Genomic DNA, 24,242 nt, shown 5'->3' with positions numbered 1-24,242 from the left:
AAGACTGCAGCCATAGAGACGGCGGGTGGGCGGAGCCGTGTTAATCAGCCCGGTAATCCTCTCTAGAATGACAGTCTTCTCTATAATACATGTCCTCAGTGCGGGAGGGCGGCGGCCATTTTCCTGTATACAGTCCAGCTGCAATATCATGTTCCCTGGCCCTGAGGTTACATTAGGAGCGGCGGCCATTTTCTCCTGGTCTGAGGTCTCCCTCCTCCTATCATTCCCACAGGAAGCAGCAGGGACAGGGAGCAGCCAGTGTTGTGTCTGACAGCAGGTAATTATATTATTATTATTATTATTATTATTATTATTATTCTTCTGTTGGCTGAGCAGACATTGGTGACACTTTGCTGTACTACAGGGAGACCAGACACTGTTTCATTGCTGTAGTACAGCTGGAGCAGACTGTGGTGTTGCATTGTCACTGTGCAGGTAGGATACACTCTAGTGTCCTAATTTTCTAATGCAGGTGGCGCAGACCCTGCTGTTACTATAGCACAGGTGGTGCAGACTCCATTGTTACTATAACAGGTGGTGCAAACTCCATTGTTACTATAACACAGGTGGCGCAGACCCTGATGTTACTATAATGCAGGTGGTGCAGACTCAGTTGTTACTATAATACAGGTGGAGCAGACCCAGTTGTTACTATAATACAGGTGGCACGGTCTCCGTTGGTACTATAGACTCTGTTGTTACTATAATACAGGTGGTGCAGACTCTATTGTTACTATAATACAGGTTTAGCAGACTCGGTTGTTACTATAATACAGGTGGTGCAGACTCTTGTTACTATAATACAGGTGGTGCAAACTCCATTGTTACTATAATACAGGTGGAGTAGACCCTGCTGTTACTATAACAGGTTATGCAGACCCGGTTGTTGCTACAATACAGGTGGTGCAGACTCTGTTGTTAATATAATACAGGTGGAACAGCCCCAGTTGTTACTATAATACAGGTGGTGCAAACTCCATTGTTACTATAATACAGGTGGCGCAGACCTTGTTAATATAAAGAGAAGGAAATCGGGAGCGCTGATAATTTGTTTTAGTATCATACAAGACATCTAACAAAGATCACAAATCCAAATTCTAAGAGATTATTAACTCTGGATCTTTAATAAAATATTCTAAAATATTGACCAATAAAATTCTGCTTGTGTCACTAAGTAGTAGCATTTATCATATTAAATACAAACATAAAAACAATTTCAAAGTAAAAAAGAAACAATTGTTGCAGATCAAGGAAGAAGAAATCCTGTAACTCCTGGTGGAGGATAAATATATATGTTACACGTCCAGTTATTGTAACAGAAATCCGGATAATAAGTATGTTGGATAATGTTTCCCGGGATAATGGATGACCCGTATATTTGTATGCAGGATGAAAGGTTGAATAAACTTTATATAAAGCGGGTAATAAGTCTTATTTGTGGTTAGAGGTTCTTACCCGGTAACCTCCTGTGACTCCAATCCTGTAATAGTCAGGGGAAGGAGCACCCGCTGTCTGCTCCACAACTGATCCCGGCCGGTAACCTCCTGTGACTCCAATCCTGTAATAGTCAGGGGAAGGAGCACCCGCTGTCTGCTCCACAACTGATCCCGGCCGGGTAACCTCCTGTGACTCCAATCCTGTAATAGTCAGGGGAAGGAGCACCCGCTGTCTGCTCCACACCAGATCCCGGCCGGGTAACCTCCTGTGACTCCAATCCTGTAATAGTCAGGGGAAGGAGCACCCGCTGTCTGCTCCACAACTGATCCCGGCCGGGTAACCTCCTGTGACTCCAATTCTGTAATAGTCAGGGGAAGGAGCACCCGCTGTCTGCTCCACAACTGATCCCGGCTGGGTGACCTCCTGTGACTCCAATCCTGTAATAGTCAGGGGAAGGAGCACCCGCTGTCTGCTCCACAACTGATCCCGGCCGGGTGACCTCCTGTGACTCCAATCCTGTAATAGTCAGGGGAAGGAGCACCCGCTGTCTGCTCCACAACTGATCCCGGCCGGGTGACCTCCTGTGACTCCAAACCTGTAATAGTCAGGGGAAGGAGCACCCGCTGTCTGCTCCACAACTGATCCCGGCCGGGTGACCTCCTGTGACTCCAATCCTGTAATAGTCAGGGGAAGGAGCACCCGCTGTCTGCTCCACAACTGATCCCGGCCGGGTGACCTCCTGTGACTCCAATCCTGTAATAGTCAGGGGAAGGAGCACCCGCTGTCTGCTCCACAACTGATCCCGGCCGGGTAACCTCCTGTGACTCCAATCCTGTAATAGTCAGGGGAAGGAGCACCCGCTGTCTGCTCCACACCTGATCCCGGCAGGGTAACCTCCTGTGACTCCAATCCTGTAATAGTCAGGGGAAGGAGCACCCGCTGTCTGCTCCACAACTGATCCCGGCCGGGTAACCTCCTGTGACTCCAATCCTGTAATAGTCAGGGGAAGGAGCACCCGCTGTCTGCTCCACAACTGATCCCGGCCGGTAACCTCCTGTGACTCCAATCCTGTAATAGTCAGGGGAAGGAGCACCCGCTGTCTGCTCCACAACTGATCCCGGCCGGGTAACCTCCTGTGACTCCAATCCTGTAATAGTCAGGGGAAGGAGCACCCGCTGTCTGCTCCACACCAGATCCCGGCCGGGTAACCTCCTGTGACTCCAATCCTGTAATAGTCAGGGGAAGGAGCACCCGCTGTCTGCTCCACAACTGATCCCGGCCGGGTAACCTCCTGTGACTCCAATTCTGTAATAGTCAGGGGAAGGAGCACCCGCTGTCTGCTCCACAACTGATCCCGGCTGGGTGACCTCCTGTGACTCCAATCCTGTAATAGTCAGGGGAAGGAGCACCCGCTGTCTGCTCCACAACTGATCCCGGCCGGGTGACCTCCTGTGACTCCAATCCTGTAATAGTCAGGGGAAGGAGCACCCGCTGTCTGCTCCACAACTGATCCCGGCCGGGTGACCTCCTGTGACTCCAAACCTGTAATAGTCAGGGGAAGGAGCACCCGCTGTCTGCTCCACAACTGATCCCGGCCGGGTGACCTCCTGTGACTCCAATCCTGTAATAGTCAGGGGAAGGAGCACCCGCTGTCTGCTCCACAACTGATCCCGGCCGGGTGACCTCCTGTGACTCCAATCCTGTAATAGTCAGGGGAAGGAGCACCCGCTGTCTGCTCCACAACTGATCCCGGCCGGGTAACCTCCTGTGACTCCAATCCTGTAATAGTCAGGGGAAGGAGCACCCGCTGTCTGCTCCACACCTGATCCCGGCAGGGTAACCTCCTGTGACTCCAATCCTGTAATAGTCAGGGGAAGGAGCACCCGCTGTCTGCTCCACAACTGATCCCGGCCGGGTAACCTCCTGTGACTCCAATCCTGTAATAGTCAGGGGAAGGAGCACCCGCTGTCTGCTCCACAACTGATCCCGCCGGGTAACCTCCTGTGACTCCAATCCTGTAATAGGGGAAGGAGCACCCCCTGTCTGCTCCACAACTGATCCCGGCCGGGTGACCTCCTGTGACTCCAATCCTGTAATAGTCAGGGGAAGGAGCACCCGCTGTCTGCTCCACAACTGATCCCGGCCGGGTAACCTCCTGTGACTCCAATCCTGTAATAGTCAGGGGAAGGAGCACCCGCTGTCTGCTCCACACCTGATCCCGGCCGGGTAACCTCCTGTGACTCCAATCCTGTAATAGTCAGGGGAAGGAGCACCCGCTGTCTGGTCCACAACTGATCCCGGCCGGGTAACCTCCTGTGACTCCAATTCTGTAATAGTCAGGGGAAGGAGCACCCGCTGTCTGCTCCATAACTGATCCCGGCCGGGTAACCTCCTGTGACTCCAATCCTGTAATAGTCAGGGAAGGAGCACCCGCTGTCTGCTCCACAACTGATCCCGGCCGGGTGACCTCCTGTGACTCCAATCCTGTAATAGTCAGGGGAAGGAGCACCCGCTGTCTGCTCCACAACTGATCCCGGCCGGGTGACCTCCTGTGACTCCAATCCTGTAACAGTCAGGGGAAGGAGCACCCGCTGTCTGCTCCTCACCTGATCCCGGCCGGGTAACCTCCTGTGACTCCAATCCTGTAATAGTCAGGGGAAGGAGCACCCGCTGTCTGGTCCACAACTGATCCCGGCCGGGTAACCTCCTGTGACTCCAATTCTGTAATAGTCAGGGGAAGGAGCACCCGCTGTCTGCTCCATAACTGATCCCGGCCGGGTAACCTCCTGTGACTCCAATCCTGTAATAGTCAGGGAAGGAGCACCCGCTGTCTGCTCCACAACTGATCCCGGCCGGGTGACCTCCTGTGACTCCAATCCTGTAATAGTCAGGGGAAGGAGCACCCGCTGTCTGCTCCACAACTGATCCCGGCCGGGTAACCTCCTGTGACTCCAATCCTGTAACAGTCAGGGGAAGGAGCACCCGCTGTCTGCTCCACAACTGATCCAGGCCCGGTAACCTCCTGTGACTCCAATCCTGTAATAGTCAGGGGAAGGAGCACCCGATGTCTGCTCCACAACTGATCCCGGCCGGGTAAAGTGAATAGTATTGCAGGCTGTGACTCCGCTCTGTCCGGTGCTGTATGTGACAGTGGATATTAGTGATAGAAGATGCTAGAGAGCTGCTGGATTCGCCATGTAGCGCTGAAAGCACGGTTAAAAAAACGGTAATCCGGTGTCAAAAACAAGTATCCCAACAAGTAGAAATAGGTCGTGGTGAGAGTATCTAACGCGTTTCTCGGCCTTGTATAAACTGACCGTTATCTCACAAGCAATTAATCTCACTCTCAAGGACTTGTGAATTAATTGTATAATTCTGTGAACCTACAATGTATGACAAACGGATGGTTCATCCTGATAGAATCACTACATCAATGTGCTAAATGTATATAAACATAAAATATATACATACTGGCAGGAATGTAATGTATAACGGTGTCCTGCCAGTGTGACTAAGTGACGGTATAGTACACTAGTCATCTGTGTCATGTGCAGGAATGTAATATATAACGGTGTCCTGCCAGTGTGACTAAGTGACGGTATAGTACACTAGTCATCTGTGTCATGTGCAGGAATGTAATATATAACGGTGTCCTGCCAGTGTGACTAAGTGACGGTATAGTACACTAGTACATCTGTGTCATGTGCAGGAATGTAATGTATAACGGCGTCCTGCCAGTGTGACTAAGTGACGGTATAGTACACTAGTACATCTGTGCGATGTGCAGGAATGTAATGTATAACGGCGTCCAGCCAGTGTGACTAAGTGACGGTATAGTACACTAGTCATCTGTGTCATGTGCAGTAATGTAATATATAACGGTGTCCTGCCAGTGTGACTAAGTGACGGTATAGTACACTAGTACATCTGTGTCTTGTGCAGGAATGTAATGTATAACGTTGTCCTGCCAGTGTGACTAAGTGACGGTATAGTACACTAGTACATCTGTGTCATGTGCAGGAATGTAATGTATAACGGTGTCCTGCCAGTGTGACTAAGTGACGGTATAGTACACTAGTCATCTGTGTCATGTGCAGGAATGTAATATATAACGGTGTCCTGCCAGTGTGACTAAGTGACGGTATAGTACACTAGTCATCTGTGTCATGTGCAGGAATGTAATATATAACGGTGTCCTGCCAGTGTGACTAAGTGACGGTATAGTACACTAGTCATCTGTGTGATGTGCAGGAATGTAATGTATAACGGTGTCCTGCCAGTGTGACTAAGTGACGGTATAGTACACTAGTCATCTGTGTCATGTGCAGGAATGTAATGCATAACGGTGTCCTGCCAGTGTGACTAAGTGACGGTATAGTACACTAGTCATCTGTGTCATGTGCAGGAATGTAATATATAACGGTGTCCTGCCAGTGTGACTAAGTGACGGTATAGTACACTAGTCATCTGTGTGATGTGCAGGAATGTAATGTATAACGGTGTCCTGCCAGTGTGACTAAGTGACGGTATAGTACACTAGTCATCTGTGTGATGTGCAGGAATGTAATATATAACGGTGTCCTGCCAGTGTGACTAAGTGACGGTATAGTACACTAGTACATCTGTGTCATGTGCAGGAATGTAATGTATAATTGTGTCCTGCCAGTGTGACTAAGTGACGGTATAGTACACTAGTACATCTGTGTCATGTGCAGGAATGTAATGTATAACGTTGTCCTGCCAGTGTGACTAAGTGACGGTATAGTACACTAGTCATCTGTGTCATGTGCAGGAATGTAATGTATAACGTTGTCCTGCCAGTGTGACTAAGTGACGGTATAGTACACTAGTCATCTGTGTCATGTGCAGGAATGTAATATATAACGGTGTCCTGCCAGTGTGACTAAATGACGGTATAGTACACTAGTCATCTGTGTGATGTGCAGGAATGTAATGTATAACGGTGTCCTGCCAGTGTGACTAAGTGACGGTATAGTACACTAGTCATCTGTGTGATGTGCAGGAATGTAATGTATAACGGTGTCCTGCCAGTGTGACTAAGTGACGGTATAGTACACTAGTCATCTGTGCCATGTGCAGGAATGTAATGTATAACGGTGTCCTGCCAGTGTGACTAAGTGACGGTATAGTACACTAGTATATCTGTGTGATGTGCAGGAATGTAATGTATAACGGTGTCCTGCCAGTGTGACTAAGTGACGGTATAGTACACTAGTCCTCTGTGTCATGTGCAGGAATGTAATGTATAACGGTGTCCCGCCAGTGTGACTAAGTGACGGTATAGTACACTAGTACATCTGTGTGATGTGCAGGAATGTAATGTATAACGGTGTCCTGCCAGTGTGACTAAGTGACGGTTTAGTACACTAGTCATCTGTGTCATGTGCAGGAATGTAATATATAACGGTGTCCTGCCAGTGTGACTAAGTGACGGTATAGTACACTAGTATATCTGTGTGATGTGCAGGAATGTAATGTATAACGGTGTCCTGCCAGTGTGACTAAGTGACGGTATAGTACACTAGTCATCTGTGTGATGTGCAGGAATGTAATGTACAACGGTGTCCTGCCAGTATGACTAAGTGACGGTATAGTACACTAGTCATCTGTGTGATGTGCAGGAATGTAATGTATAACGGTGTCCTGCCAGTGTGACTAAGTGACGGTATAGTACACTAGTCATCTGTGTCATGTGCAGGAATGTAATATATAACGGTGTCCTGCCGGTGTGACTACGTGACGGTATAGTACACTAGTCATCTGTGCGATGTGCAGGAATGTAATGTATACGGTATCCTGCCAGTGTGACTAAGTGACGGTATAGTACACTAGTCATCTGTGTGATGTGCAGGAATGTAATGTATAACGGTGTCCTGCCAGTGTGACTAAGTGACGGTATAGTACACTAGTCATCTGTGTCATGTGCAGGAATGTAATGTATAATTGTGTCCTGCCAGTGTGACTAAGTGACGGTATAGTACACTAGTACATCTGTGTCATGTGCAGGAATGTAATGTATAACGTTGTCCTGCCAGTGTGACTAAGTGACGGTATAGTACACTAGTCATCTGTGTCATGTGCAGGAATGTAATGTATAACGTTGTCCTGCCAGTGTGACTAAGTGACGGTATAGTACACTAGTCATCTGTGTCATGTGCAGGAATGTAATATATAACGGTGTCCTGCCAGTGTGACTAAATGACGGTATAGTACACTAGTCATCTGTGTGATGTGCAGGAATGTAATGTATAACGGTGTCCTGCCAGTGTGACTAAGTGACGGTATAGTACACTAGTCATCTGTGTGATGTGCAGGAATGTAATGTATAACGGTGTCCTGCCAGTGTGACTAAGTGACGGTATAGTACACTAGTCATCTGTGCCATGTGCAGGAATGTAATGTATAACGGTGTCCTGCCAGTGTGACTAAGTGACGGTATAGTACACTAGTATATCTGTGTGATGTGCAGGAATGTAATGTATAACGGTGTCCTGCCAGTGTGACTAAGTGACGGTATAGTACACTAGTCATCTGTGTGATGTGCAGGAATGTAATGTACAACGGTGTCCTGCCAGTATGACTAAGTGACGGTATAGTACACTAGTCATCTGTGTGATGTGCAGGAATGTAATGTATAACGGTGTCCTGCCAGTGTGACTAAGTGACGGTATAGTACACTAGTCATCTGTGTCATGTGCAGGAATGTAATATATAACGGTGTCCTGCCGGTGTGACTACGTGACGGTATAGTACACTAGTCATCTGTGCGATGTGCAGGAATGTAATGTATACGGTATCCTGCCAGTGTGACTAAGTGACGGTATAGTACACTAGTCATCTGTGTGATGTGCAGGAATGTAATGTATAACGGTGTCCTGCCAGTGTGACTAAGTGACGGTATAGTACACTAGTCATCTGTGCGATGTGCAGGAATGTAATGTATACGGTATCCTGCCAGTGTGACTAAGTGACGGTATAGTACACTAGTACATCTGTGTCATGTGCAGGAATGTAATGTATAACGGTGTCCTGCCAGTGTGACTAAGTGACGGTATAGTACACTAGTCATCTGTATCATGTGCAGGAATGTAATATATAACGGTGTCCTGCCAGTGTGACTAAGTGACGGTATAGTACACTAGTCATCTGTGTGATGTGCAGGAATGTAATGTATAACGGTGTCCTGCCAGTGTGACTAAGTGACGGTATAGTACACTAGTCATCTGTGTCATGTGCAGGAATGTAATGTATAACGGTGTCCTGCCAGTGTGACTAAGTGACGGTATAGTACACTAGTACATCTGTGTCATGTGCAGGAGTGTAATGTATAACGGTGTCCCGCCAGGGTGACTAAGTGACGGTATAGTACACGAGTCATCTGTTTCTGAGTACACTAGCCTGCTATTCCAGGTGACGGTATGGAGCTACAGTACTTTTACCTGCTTTTCCGGGTGCTGGGATGGAGCTCTGAGTATATTAGCCATCTGTTCTGGGTGCTGGTATGGAGATAAAGTACGTTTGGGACTTGGTGCCAAAATACAGTTTTGAGTGCATTAGCATCCGTCCTAAGTGCCGGAATAGACCTCTGACCATCTTTACCAAATGTTACAGATGGCGGATGGAGCTCGGAGTACGTTAGCCAGCTTAGCTGAGTTCCAGAATGCAGCTCTGTGTACGTTAGCCATCTGTTTCAGGTTTCACTTTAGTATGTTAGCCAGCCATTCCTGGTGCCGGTAAAGAGCTCTGAGTGTGTAAGCTACCTGTTCGGGAGCCTAGATGGAGCAGTGAGTACTTCTGCTGTTCTTTGTGCCGGAATAGAGCTCTGATAACCTTAACCAACTGTGTCAGGTGGTAGATGGAGCTGTGCGTACGTTAGCCAGCTGTTTCAAGTGCCAGAATAGGGCTATGAGAACCATCTCTTCCAGCTGTCCCATTGGGTCTCCCAGTACCTTAGCCATCCATTCTGGGTGTCAAAATAGGGATCTAAATACTCACGCCCTTTATTGCAGCTGCTGGAATAGGTGTTGGAGTAGTAGCTATATCTATTTGCCAGAACAGGTGTTAGGTTACTAATTCCATCTCTTCCAGCTCCTGGAATAGATGTCTCAGTACCATAGGTGGACCTAGAACTTTGTCCCCACAGCAACATTTTGAAGGGACCCCTGCAGAACAAACCCACTCTGAGGGAGGGAATCTGCATACGAGGGGTCCACAATAACAAGTCACCCATTAGTCTGCCCCCAATACTGGAACACTGTTGATAACATCATCATAACTAGGGAGGGAGCTATTAACCCTCTCACCTAGGAAGGCTCAAGCCAACCATGGTTACCAAGTCACTAATAGAGGGAGGGCACCTGAGAAGCTGGGTCAGTGAACTTCTGAGAAACAATGACCAAGACTCTATGGCTCTGGGATTGAGGGGATTTAGTGGTCACTCAGTGTAATCTTATGTTTTTATGGACAACATGATAGCATAGTGGACAGCATTTCTACTCCGCACTGGGGTCATGGATTTAATTCCTGCCCAAGGTCCTGTCTGTCTGGATTTTGTATGTTCTACCCGTGTTTACATTGGTTTCTTACACTGGTAGGTTAGTTGGCTTCTGTCATAAATACATATTAAAGGGAAGGGAAATGGGAAATGTCACCGCACAGGTTTCAATTCACCGTATAATAAAGTAATTAATTATATGGGATAAAAATAATTGCTATTGTATCCACTCTATAATCAATTATTCCCCTCAGGGTATGTGTAGAATTGTGGAGGTGCTTCTCAGAGTAATTAGAACAATGTAAAATAAAATGTGGGAGGTCTGGGCCAGCCACAAAAGACTCTATAGAGAGAGCACGCAAAATAGCAAGTTATCACCCATTATTATCTGACTAAAGTTTAACCTTTAATTGGATTGTTAGAAACAAAGTAGAATTGAACTCACACTTGCATATAACAGATATAGACAAGTTGACAAAACTACAGTATATTGTAATCACTGTAGTTATTGGTCATTTAAAGGTGAAGTATTACAAAAATTACATAGATACATCACTAACATAAATGTTAAAAGGTCTTAATGTAAAAAACACCAGGTACAGAATAATAAAACAAAATTTGTTCCCTATGTAGGACATGAGGTGATCACCGTCAATGATAGATCTACAACAAAAACCCCTAAAGTAAAGAAATAAAAGTTGGGTGTATCTAGTTATGCAGCTAGGCTCTGCTGTTCCCCCTCATACAATGTAGAGGAGAGGGAATGAGATCAGAATCTTTATCCCAGACTTCTCTATACACCTTTGAGATTTGATTGTTTCAATACTTGTATTTCCCAGTGATTCTCATACCAACCTAAGAATCCTCTCATTGATTGTCCAATACTTGTGGCAAGACAACCAACAGCAGAGATTGGGGTTGATGAAGTGGATCACTGTTGACTTCTTTTCAAGGGGTGATTGCGCTAGCAGATCTCTCATTCCCTCTCCTCTACATTGTATGAGGGGGAACAGCAGAGCCCAGCTGCATAACTGGATACACCCAACTTTTATTTCTTTACTTTAGGGGTTTTTGTTGTAGATCTATCATTGATGGTGATCATCTCATGTCCTACATAGGGAGCAACTTTTTATTTATTATTCTGTACCTGGTGTTTTTTACATTAAGACCTTTTAACATTTATGTTAGTGATGTATCTATTTAATTTTTGTAATACTTCACCTTTAAATGACCAATAACTACAGTGATTACAATATACTGTAGTTTTGTCAACTTGTCTATATCTGTTATATGTAAGTGTGAGTTCAATTTTACTTTGTTTCTAACAATCCAATTAAAGGTTAAATTTTAGTCAGATAATAATGGGTGATAACTTGCTATTTTGAGTGCTCTCTTTATAGAGTCTCTTGTGGTTGGCCTAGACCTCACACCTTTTTTTTTACATTGTTCTTTCATAAATACCCCTAGTGTGTATGTGTGTGGGCTGTCCATGTGGTAGGAAATGTCGATTGTAAGCTCCACTGGGGCAGAGAGAGATGTCAGTGACTAAATATTCCCTGTAAAGCGCTGAGTAATATGTGCGCACTATATAAATAACTGGTAAGAAATAGCTTCTAATAATTATATTTATTTCTAGATTTCTGTACAGTGAGGAGTCAGATCCTTGTTACTAGACGTCACGTGAGTGTGAGACGTGTCCTCTATAAATCACTGATCACTGAGGATGGACATGAACAGGAATCACATGACTGAGAGGATACTAAATCTCACCCTGGAGATCATCTACCTGCTGATTGGGGAGGTGAGGGGATCTGGGAGTGTCACAGTGACATCACTTATATCTATAGTAATAATACAGGGACATGACTGGGGAGGTGAGGGGATCTGGGAGTGTCACAGTGACATCACTTATATCTATAGTAATAATACAGGGACATGACTGGGGAGGTGAGGGGATCTGGGAGTGTCACAGTGACATCACTTATATCTATAGTAATAATACAGGGACATGACTGGGGAGGTGAGGGGATCTGGGAGTGTCACAGTGACATCACTTATATCTATAGTAATAATACAGGGACATGACTGGGGAGGTGAGGGGATCTGGGAGTGTCACAGTGACATCACTTATATCTATAGTAATAATACAGGGACATGACTGGGGAGGTGAGAGGGTCAGGGAGTGTCACAGTGACATCACTTATAGCTACAGTAATAATACAGGGACATGAATTGGAAGGTGAGGATTATCTGGGAGTGTCACAGTGACTTTTTTTAAAAAACAAAGAGAAAAGTAGAGTCTTTTACTACGGTGCACCATTATGTCAGTCCACATTAATCATTCCTTAGTTAAAACATATTAATCTTTATTTATATTCAATTAAAATTATGACATTTAAGGGTTACCACAACTGACAGGGGTTGTCACAGTGACATCACTTATCTATAGTAATAATACATGGACATGACTGGGGTGGTGAAGAGGATCTGCACTCAAAGTATCTTTTTGAATACACAGGATTACATAGTAATGAAGAAGACATCTGATGACTGTGAGACGTCTGGCAGTCATCCCCGTGTGTCAGGAGAACAGAGCAGGGCCCAGAGCCCCATCACGGTGCCTCCACCTCTCTCACTGATACACAAGATAGACAATGACAAGAAGATCATCGAACTCACCAACAAGATCATTCAGCTGCTGACTAGAGAGGTGACTTCTGGGACATTATATAGTAACACCAGGGGATGTGTCTGGGTGATGACTGGAGAGGTGACTGCTGGGAATGGGACATTATACAGTAACACCAGGGGATGTGTCTGGGTGATGACTGGAGAGGTGACTGCTGGGAATGGGACATTATACAGTAACACCAGGGGATGTGTCTGGGTGATGACTGTATCATTGTGTGTGTCAGGTTCCCATAAGGTGTCAGAATGTCATTGTCTATGTCTTAATGCAGGAGGGGGAGTATATAGAGGGACACAAGGGTCTGTACAAGGACGTGATGATGGAGAATCGCCGGCCTTTCACATCACTGGGTAAGACGAGACTGTCATTTATTGTACAGGGGAGAGCAGGTATAGGGGCCCCCTAAATACACACATCATCTGATAAACACATATATATAATGAACTCAGTAATTTTGTGTCTCCTACAGATGGACCCAGTAACAAAAATGCCCCAGAGAGATGTCCCCGTCCTCTTTATTCCCAGGTTTGTACAGAGGAGGTTCACAGATTCCCACAGTTAGATGTGATTTATGGTCTCAATAATATACCAAAGTGACTGTTCATTGTATGATATGTAAAGTGGATGTATTTATGCCCGATATGTAATAAGACAATGCTTTTATTAGCTTTTTTAAATATTGGGCATAAACAGGATCAGAAGCTCTGGGTTTTGCAACCTATCACTTCATAAATAAACCTTTATAAGTCTAATGCACTGGAGTTTAGTCTCGAGTAATGACATCAGACAATATTAAAGTGTTATTTTATTGTTTTGTTAGGTTGACGATTTGGCTAATATTAAAATAGAAGAGACAGAGGAAGAAGAGACATATGTGACTGGCAAGGCAGAAGATATAGAGGGAGGAGAGACGTATGTGACTGATATGAAGGCAGAAGATATAGAGGGACAAGATGAGATGTATGTGACTGATATGAAGGCAGAAGATACAGAGGTAGAAGAACAGACGTATGTGACTGATATTATGGCAGAAGATAAAGCGGGAGAAGAGACGTATGTTACTGATATGAAGGCAGAAGATATAGAGGCAGAAGAAGATACATATGTGACTGATAATAGCACAGAAGATATAGAGGGAGAAGAAGAGACGTATGTGACTGATATGAAGGCAAAAGATACAGAGGGAGAAGAAGTGACATATGTCACTGATATGAAGGCAGAAGATATAGTGGGAGAAGAAGAGATGTATGTGACTGATAATAAGGCAGAAGATATAGAGGGAGAAGAAGTGACATATGTGACTGATATGAAGGCAGAAGATATAGAGGGAGAAGAAGAGACATATGTGACTGATAATAGCACAGAAGATATAGAGGGAGAAGAAGAGACATATGTGACTGATAAGGCAAAAGGTATAGAGGGAGAAGAAGAGACATATGTGACTGATATGAAGGCAGAAGATATAGTGGGAGAAGAAGAGATGTATGTGACTGATAATAGCACAGAAGACATACAGGGAGAAGAAGAGACATATGTGACTGAAAATAGCACAGAAGATCTAGAGGGAGAAGAAGAGACGTATGTGACTAATGATAAGGCAGAAGATTCAGAGGGAGAAGAAGTGACATATCTGACTGATATGAAGGCAGAAGATATAGAGGCAGAAGAAGATACATATGTGACTGAGAATAGCACAGAAGATATGGAGGCAGTAGAAGAGACTTGTGTGACTGATAATAAGACAGAAGATACAGAGGGAGAAGAAGAGACGTATGTGACTGATAATAAGACAGAAGAGAAAGACGGAGAAGAAGAAACGTATGTGACTGATATGAAGGCAGACGATATAGAGGCAGAAGAAGATACATATGTGAGGGGTGATGAGCAGTGTAGAGAGGAGGAAATCCGTACAGATATCAGCACAGGTGAGTAATAAACACTTATTACAGGAAAAAAGCCAGACATTCTCTTTGCTCAGGCACTTTATGGGGTGGTCACAGGATATAGAGCAGATGCCGGCATCTTGGATGAAAACAGATGTTTATTGAATCAAATCAAATGTCCTTAAAATGACAGTACTACCAGGTGAAGGTAATAGAATACACAGAGCATACAGATGCTTTCATAGTTTTAGCTGTAACTAATCCAGGCTACTACTCAAATTTTACTTGTGAATCAGTCGGGATGTTTGTACAGTAATCCCCCTGACTTACGCTGGCTGCCTAGCGCTTCTATAGAGCACTGTTTTTATTATATGGCATTTTTCTGTTTTGCCCTTGTAAAATAATTGGATTTTACACTGAGGCTGGACATGCATAATATTGTACTAGTGGAGCCGGGTTTAGTTTACACGTGAAGAGAGCTGGTAACATGATTGGAGACCGGTGTGGTATATAAGGTTGATATTCATTATGTGGAAACTGAGAAATGTTGACGTGATAGAATGTGAAATGTCCCTGGTTGTGACTTACCGGCTCCCGGCAGCAGCGGCGTATCCAGAGAAGTCTTCCGGGTCCGGGCAGTCATGTGACGAGTAGTTTCAGTGCAGACATCTGATGGAGTGGCTGTTCCGGGAGGTATTCTTCCCTAACCCTGAAGTGAGTATCTTGGAAGTTATGTTTTCTTTTAGTTCTATCATCAGGAGAAACTCTTCTAGATGATTATATAACTAAAAGTTACCCACTTCATGTCCACCTACTGCCAAGGGTGGTAACTGAAGCGCTGACAGCGCCAGCTTTATATTCCAAGGCTCTGGATGCATATATGGCGGCTGTATATGTTATACACCCTGCTAGAAAGTCTTTACTTTTGGAATCAGAGCCAACTTTCTCAAATTTATTTGTGGGAAAATGTACGTTAGATGAAAACTCCAAGGGACCACCATGGCATCTATTAGGAAGGCTGATTGATCCTTGACCTTGCAACAACACCTGGCCATTTTATTGTTGAATTGAGAAACCATTAGATCTATCTCTTGCTGACCCCCATATAGTTATCAGACTGTTAAAGGCTTCTGGATGCTGAGACCATTCCCCTGGAAGTATAAACTGGCCACTCTGAAAGTCCATCTTCCAACTCTCTATTCCTGAAATAATACTGCACATATCGCTGGAACATGAATCTCCGCTGAAGATAGGATCTGAAAGGATTCTCTCATTGCCAGGGACCTTTTTACAGCTCCCCTGATGATTTATGTATGCTACTGCTGTAATGTTGTACGACTTGGTTATTATAGGTTTTCTGTTGGCAAAAAGACCCTGGCTAGTTGGGTATTGAACACTTCAAAACTTTCCTGCGTTGACTGGGAAGCATCTTGGAATTTTGGTAGTTGGTAACCCAGACATGGAACTCTAGGACGTTTACTGTCCTTATCAGATCTACTTGAAGAGCCTCTATTGACTTTGCTTTGAAAAGCAAATCATCTAAATAGAAAACCAGGGTTCGCAAAATACGCGATATAGCGCGTTTTTACGCACTACAGCAAACTGGGGACCCAGATTTAAAAACTGATCAGGTCCTGTAGGACCCGCTGGCTCTGTTTGTGCTGTTGTAGCCAATGGCTGCGCTGCGACGTCTCCCCCAGTCAATGGCTGCGCTGCAGCGTCTCCCCCAGCCAATGGATGCATGGCGTCTCCCCCAGCCAATGGGCGCGCGGCGTTTCCCACAGCCAATGGGCGCGCGGCATCTCCCCCAGCCAATGGGCGCGCGGTGTCTCCCCCCAGCCTATATGCGCGGCATCTCCCCCCGCGGCGTCTCCCCCCAGCCTGTATGTGCGGCATCTCCCACCAGCTTGTATGCGCGGCATCTCCTTCCGCGGCGTCTCCCCCCAGCCTGTATGTGCGGTGTATCCCACCAGCTTGTATGCGCGGCATCTCCCCCTGCGGCGTCTCCCACCAGCTTGTATGCGCGGCATCTCCCCCCGCGGCGTCTCCCACCAGCTTGCATGCGCAGCGTCCATCGGGCAGCAGAATGTCAGTGGTACCGGGACCCTCCGGCAGCCTGCTCTCCTTCAGCAAGCTGAGCGCGCTGCACACAGGAGGCAGGGAAGGTGTACACTGCATGGGACAGGAGGAAGCTGTAACAGTGACCCGGCTGGGGGCTCCCAGCAAAAGCAATGAGGTAAACACTACCCCATGTGCAGTCTATCTTTACCCCCTCCATACCCTCAGTTCTGCCCCAGCTGCTATTCTAACTATTGCCTGCCCTTAACACCCTCCTTGCCCCCCAGTACTGCCCTAGTTATCTACCCTTACCACTCCCTACACCCAGTATTGCTTGCCCCTAACCTCTTCCTTGCCCCAGTACTGCCCTAGCTGCTAACAACTCTTTTCCCCTATATGCCTCCCATACTGCCCCTGCTACTATCTACACTTGCCCCCTCTCTACCCCCAGTGCTGCCCCAGCTGCTATCCTGACCCAGCTCTGCCCCTAACCCCCTCCTTGCCCCCCCCAGTACTGCCCTAGTTGCTATTTACCCTGGCCACTCTCTACACCCAACACTGCCTGTCCCTAACCTCCTTGCCTGCAGTACTGCCCCAGCTGCTATCTACACTCACCCCCTCCTTACTCCAAGTACTGCTTGCCACTAACCCCCACCGTACTCCCCAAGTACTGCGTCAGCTGCTATCTACCATTGCCCCTCACACAACCTGCCCCTAGTACCCTCCATGCCCCCCAGCACTGTCGCATCAACTGTCTGCACTTACCCCTCCCTACCCCCAGCCCTGCCTGCCCTTACTCCCCTATAGCTGCAGCTCTACCCCAACTTCTCCCTACCTTTACCCTCAGCTCTACCCCAACTGCTTTATACCCCCCAGCACAGTCCCAACTGGTGCCTGCCCTCAACTCCCATAATATGTAACGGGACCCTGAAAAAGTGGTGTAGGACCCCAATTTTTTAAAGTGAGGGGTCCCTGGGACCCACAATTTTTTCCACTCACCGCGATCACTGAAAACAATGGTTAATCCAACAGATGTTACCTAGGCTTACCATGCCTTTTGTAAAAATGTGAGGGGCTGTGGCTAATCCAAAAGGAAGAGCCCTGAATTGGAAATGTAATCCCTCAAGCAAAAATCGTAAAAATACATTGATGGCTTTCCCAAATAGGTATGAGGAAGTAGGCATCCTTGAAGTCTATACATGGCAAAAAGTAGTCTGTCGATTCTGTTTGACTGTTCTAACATATTCCATCCAGAATCTGTCTTGCTGTAGTTTAAGTCCTTTTAATTTAAAATTAGTTTGTAAACTCATATCTGGTTTTTGAACTAAAAACAGATTGGAATAAAATCTAATTTCTCTTTGACTTTTTGGTACTGAGACAACCACTCCTGAATCTAAAAGAACCGTTATTGATTGATCTAAGGCCAGACACTTCTGTTTGTCGTTTAGTATCCTTGTTGAAAAGTACCTTTTTGGTGGAGAAACTGAAAGGCTGAGGATGTAACCGCTTTTTATTATACCTGTCTCCTGTCTGAAGAGAATCTTCTAGTTCCTGAATGATAGAAGACTGGCACTCAAAACAGACACTTCACGGTGTATGCCCTTCCTGTCATGCTGACCTATCCTGGAGCCTAGGCACTAGTTTTCCTACCTGCTCGTCCTGACAATTGTGAAGATGAAGGAAACAACACTGATCTTTCCTTTAATATCTTGGTTCTAAATAAATCATCAGATGGTGTCTCCTGATTTTCAAGATCCAAAAAGTCAAAGACCTGACACACTGCTTTAACCAAGTCATCCACACCCTGAACACCTTCCTTTTTCTGTTAAGGATTCTTCCGAAGAATCATCAGACTCAGAAAACGCAGACAATATTATACGAAGTAATTACACATCGTACATACAGAGAAAACAGAATATTATACTGAGTAATTACACAGACTACATACAGAGGGAACACAATAAATATCTGGATAGAAATGATGAGACTTGTCAGATACTTATCTCAGACTTCCGTCCATGTGCGCAGTCCCTGAGAGGAGCTTTCCCAGCAATCATCACTTGACCTTCTTTCCAGGTATCAATAATTTATTGTCACATCCACATTACAAATGTATCCACGAAATTGTGAAGCAAGAAACTCACAGATAAAAATACCTAAAATACAATAAAAGTTAAGAATTTAAGATAAGAATCGCAGAAGGAAAAAAACTGTTCCAGAGTCTGCTAGTTCGACACCCAATACACCTAAATTGCTTACCAGAGGGCAATAAAGAGAACAGAGTATGACATGGGTGGCTAAAATCGGCAACAATCGCTTTTGGAACACACATTTTAGCATAAATTTCTTCTAATCTAGGCAGGGATTGGCTAATGGTTCTTTCAGCTGCTTTGACCACCCTAGCTAAAGAACCACGGTCCGTACATTTGGAGTTGCCATACCAATAGTAATGGAGTACGTTAGAAGACTCAATTATACAGCGATCAAAATGTACAAGTAATGGGCTTGATAAACCACTTGCTCTAAATTTCCTTAGGAAGAAAAGGCGTTGCAGAGCATTCCCAACTACTGATGAAATATGTGACGACCACAATAGGTCATCAGAAAAGTTGATTCCTAAAAACGTAATCCCACTAACCCTCTGAGCCATTTAAAAATAAGGCTCGGGGGGCACTTTTCCTACTTATTCTAAAATCTATCACTACCTCTTTGGTTTCTTTTATTATTCAGCAGCAAATTATTACCCTTAATGAGTTGATCCACTTCTGTCCTGTAGCTCTCCTCATCCCCATCACTGATTAAACCCACTATCGTGGTGTCTTCAGCAAATTTTATAATTACGACTGTGCCATGTGCTGCATCTCTTCTGGGCTGCCTGATGGTAAGCCTGACCTCAATGTGTTACCCATTTGGTCAAGGGTAGACCCTGGGTACATCTGCTGGCTAATCTAACCCTTTTAGAGAGAAGGCTGTTGCCGTGTATCCAGCCACCCCTCTTTCATTAGGCAGGGTGGCCTTTCCACATACTTCTGGCTGCCGGCTGACAATTTGTATTGGTCAACAGCTGACTTTACCATGTAGAGCGTGCCAGTATCTCCAGTGCTGGTCTCTTACTGTGATATGCCTGCTGTGCAGAGATTCCTTGGAAGTACTGCCTCAAAATGTCCCAGCTGCCTCTGTTAGGGTGGGTACACACCTAAATGACCGACACACACTTAAAAGATTTAATGAATGACGTGCAGCATAGCCAATCACACGATATCGCATGCAACCATGGGAAATCAGGCATACACACTGCACGATATGCGTGATTTGTCATCCCAATCTGCCCAAAATGGGACAATATTGTGCAGGTGTGTACCCAGCCTTAGAACTCTGTTTCCCCAAGCTTTTCATAGGCATCTCATTAGGATCCATCTGCTCAATACTCTATCTCCTTCTCTAACTAGGCCATGGTCACCCTGGCATCCACCTTAACTATGGCCTTCATGGCAACAATGTTGTCGTCTGTGGTGGCAGACACAGGTGGGCTGCAGCGCTTCTCGTCTTTCGGGACCATCTCCCATGCCGAAATTCTGCAAACCACTAAAACAGTGATCCAGGATGGTGCTTTCTCCCCAAAAGCAACTTGTAACCGGTCACAATTCTCCTGCTGTTGCAGACTACTCTTGTAGTTGTAGAAGATCATGGCTCTCCAGTGGCCTCTGCTGATCTCCATAAGGAATTTGTAATGGAAGTGAACAAGCTGACTACTTTGGTGTGCAGTGCTGCTTATATACAGTTCTGTGCTTTAACCAGAGATTACACTTCAGAACCAGTCAGATTTTGTCTATCTATGCTCTGCACATCCACAATCTTATTGCACACCCCCCACGTGCTTGATATTGAAAGCATCACAAATTATTAAAATATACAACATGTAAGTTATGCTATATGTATAACACACCTTAATGTCAGAAACTGAGTTATGAATTATATCTTCTAACATTTTGAATTTACCCATGTCAAGTACATTTGGAGATTTTTCAGCATAATCTTTATTGATCAAAGTAAACTTGTTATTTTATTCCCAGCAGATGGAGATAACAGCAGGAATATCTCGGAAGAATGTCACATTTTCTCAACAGCCTATACAATAGAAGATAACATCACACAGGATTCTCCAGGAGAAAAGCCTATTACCCCAATTATACATCCAGTACCTCACAGTGGGGATATGTCATCTGATCCCTCTGACCTTCAGCAATGTTCCCCTGATAACTCAGATACTGTTATACATAGTACAGCTTTTAGCATAGCTGCAATCTCTCCCTGTTCTATACATGGCAAAAGTTTTACACAGGACACAAAGCTTGTTACCCATCAGTCAGCTAAGGCCGTTGTGAAGCCATTTCCATGCTCTGAGTGTGGGATTTTTTTTACATATAAAACACATCTTGTTAGACATCAGAAAAGCCACACAGGTGAGAAACCATTTCCATGTTCTGAGTGTGGGAAATGTTTTAAATATAAAATAGATCTTGTCAGACATCAGAGATTTCACACAGGTAAAAATATGTTTTCCTGCGCATACTGTGGGAAATATTATGCACATAAATCAGAAGTTATTACACATCAGAGAAGTCACACAGGTGAGAAACCATTTCCTTGCTCTGAGTGTGGGAAATGTTTTACACAGAAATCATATCTTCTTGTACATCAGAGAAGCCACGCAGGTGAGAAGCCGTTTTCATGCTCTGAGTGTGGTAAATGTTTTACACGGAAGTTTTTTCTTGTAACACATCAGAGAAGTCACACAGATGAGAAAACATTTCAATGCTCTCAGTGTGGGAAATGTTTTACATATAAATCACATTTTGTTAGACATCAGAGAAGTCACACAGGTGAGAAACCATTTCAATGCTCTCAGTGTGGGAAATGTTTTACATATAAATCACATCTTGTTAGACATCAGAGAAGTCACACAGGTGAGAGGACATTTTCATGCTTTGAGTGTGGGAAATATTTTACAGAGAAATCAGATCTTGTTAGACATCAGAGAAGTCACACAGGTGAGAAACCATTTCCATGCTCTGAGTGTGGGAAATGGTTTACTTATAAATCACATCTTGTTAGACATCAGAGAAATCACACAGGTGAGAAACCATTTTCATGCTCTGAGTGTGGGAAATGTTTTACAGAAAAATCGGATTTTGTTAGACATCAGAGACGTCACACAGGTGAGAAGCCATTTCCATGCTCTGAGTGTGGGAAATGTTTTACACGGAAATCAGATCTTGTTAGACATAACGTACATCACACAGATTAGATATTCTCATGTTCTGATTGTTGGAAAAGACAGAAATCAGATCTTGGTAAACCATTCCTTATTTTCACTGAAGAAACTGTGTTAACAAGTGAAAATGTATTTAAAAAAAATATATAACTATTTAGTATATCTTCTGACCTGGGTACTTCAATGGCCTTTGACATTTCTGTTTCATGATCCAGAAAGTTCATAGCTTGTATTACTGTCCTCATAGTGCTTTTTTTGCTTTTATCTATTTTGTAAGATAATAAGGAGAGTTACCCTGCAGTGTGTATAGCAGTTTTTGGAATCTGATCACCTGAATGGTATAAAAGTTTGTAGGAAGACACAAAGAACAGTAGCCAAAGTGATAACAGTCCTGTCATCTAATAAGAGACCATAAGGTCTGAAACCTGACCGACAAGTTCCTGCCGCCCACCTCCTTCCCTCTATGTAATAACTATTATATGCTGCAGGGGGGCCAGGTGCCCACAGCAATGGGAGGATAGAAACAGTTACAGTATATCAGGGAAGTATTTGTTAGAAAAAGAAATAACATCAGGACACAACAACTGTGAGGACTGTCCTATGTGTGGGTGTCCCTGGTGCTGCTGGTGGTGTCCCAAATTTGTGTATATTTCTATGTATGTAAATAATTATTCTCTCTCATTTCTTCTCTTTTCTGAGCTTAGAGGATGAGGCTATAAAGATCTTTTTCAAACTTAATATTGTGCAGTATGTACTAATATATTTATACTTGCTACATTGTAATCTGTAGTTTTATTTCTCTGGGTTTCCACGTGAGAAATTCAGCCAATCATCTACCTCCAGTATTTGTATCCTAATGTCATGTACTAATTAACTAAGCCAAGTATCACTAATAAATGCTATTTTTTATTTACTATGTCTGTTTGATGTTTAATCTATAGACAGATATATGTAACACACACATTGTGTACCCAACCGGTGTTACACAACCAATTATTTTTTATTTACTGTTGATATTGTTTTATATATCGTACCTTAAAAATAATAAAAGGTCCACTTACATCATGTGTGGAACAATTAATGCCATGTAGCAATTGGATCACTTCCACTACAAAGCTTTCACAGATCAGCAATGACAGATAAAGTCTCTGGAGGTGAAATGCATCAGTCTTAACACTTAAGGTGGATGCTGAGTGTGCTCATAGGGAGCTGCTATGTGAGTGAGGTAACCTTCCTTACAAATGGTTAAAGTAAAGTAGAAGAACACTCAGCGCTCACCTTCCATGGTGTGTATGGGGTAACTGGTGTATAAAACACTCAGCGCTCACCTTCCGTGATGTGTATGGGGTAACTGGTGTATAAAACACTCGGCACTCACCTTCCATGGGGTATAAGGGGTAACTGGTGTATAAAACACTCAGCGCTCACCTTCCATGGTGTGTATGGGGTAACTGGTGTATAAACACTCGGCACTCACCTTCCATGGTGTGTATGGGGTAACTGGTGTATAAAACACTCAGCCCTCACCTTCCATGGTGTGTATGGGGTAACTGGTGTATAAAACACTCGGCACTCACCTTCCATGGGGTATAAGGGGTAACTGGTGTATAAAACACTCAGCGCTCACCTTCCATGGTGTGTATGGGGTAACTGGTGTATAAACACTCGGCACTCACCTTCCATGGTGTGTATGGGGTAACTGGTGTATAAAACACTCAGCCCTCACCTTCCATGGTGTGTATGGGGTAACTGGTGTATAAACACTCAGCGTTCACCTTCCATGGTGTGTATGGGGTAACTGGTGTATAAACACTCAGCGTTCACCTTCCGTGGTGTGTATGGGGTAACTGGTGTATAAACACTCAGCGTTCACCTTCCATGGTGTGTATGGGGTAACTGGTGTATAAACACTCAGCGTTCACCTTCCATGGTGTGTATGGGGTAACTGGTGTATAAACACTCAGCGTTCACCTTCCGTGGTGTGTATGGGGTAACTGGTGTATAAACACTCAGCGTTCACCTTCCGTGGTGTGTATGGGGTAACTGGTGTATAAACACTCAGCGTTCACCTTCCGTGGTGTGTATGGGGTAACTGGTGTATAAACACTCAGCGTTCACCTTCCATGGTGTGTATGGGGTAACTGGTGTATAAAACACTCAGCCCTCACCTTCCATGGTGTGTATGGGGTAACTGGTGTATAAAACACTCAGCACTCGCCTTCCATGGGGTAACTGGTGTATAAATACTCAGCGCTCACCTTCCATGGGATAACTGGTGTATAAAACACTCAGCCCTCACCTTCCATGGTGTGTATGGGGTAACTGGTGTATAAAACACTCAGCCCTCACCTTCCATGGTGTGTATGGGGTAACTGGTGTATAAAC

At 44.7% G+C, this 24,242-nt stretch overlaps 1 protein-coding gene across 1 annotated transcript; it reads left to right on the top strand.

Moving 5' to 3' along the window:
- The first annotated feature begins 137 nt into the window (after positions 1-137).
- Positions 138-21,985, top strand: LOC148442671 (uncharacterized). Its single transcript, XM_088463626.1, has 7 exons — positions 138-277; positions 11,589-11,753; positions 12,471-12,662; positions 12,913-12,991; positions 13,111-13,166; positions 13,462-14,566; positions 20,656-21,985. The coding sequence occupies exons 2-7, from the start codon at positions 11,676-11,678 to the stop codon at positions 21,888-21,890; spliced, it is 2,745 nt and encodes a 914-aa protein (XP_088319752.1). The 5' UTR covers positions 138-277; positions 11,589-11,675; the 3' UTR covers positions 21,891-21,985.
- The last annotated feature ends 2,257 nt before the right edge of the window (positions 21,986-24,242 follow it).

This window comes from Taudactylus pleione, unplaced genomic scaffold (assembly GCF_031769625.1).
Source record: "Taudactylus pleione unplaced genomic scaffold, aTauple2 ptg001421l, whole genome shotgun sequence".
In the NCBI taxonomy this organism is placed as follows: Eukaryota; Metazoa; Chordata; class Amphibia; order Anura; family Myobatrachidae; genus Taudactylus; species Taudactylus pleione.
The sequence above is the reverse complement of the archived record's forward strand: the minus strand, read 5'-3'. Positions and strand labels throughout refer to the sequence as shown.

Bases quoted from the DNA above. Each gene is read 5' to 3' on its own strand.
- LOC148442671 (XM_088463626.1), top strand. From the start codon at position 11,676: ATGGACATGAACAGGAATCACATGACTGAGAGGATACTAAATCTCACC. The intron at 12,663-12,912 runs GTGACTTCTGGG...GTCTTAATGCAG, and splicing joins TTCAGCTGCTGACTAGAGAG to GAGGGGGAGTATATAGAGGG. The intron at 13,167-13,461 runs GTTTGTACAGAG...TTGTTTTGTTAG, and splicing joins CCCGTCCTCTTTATTCCCAG to GTTGACGATTTGGCTAATAT.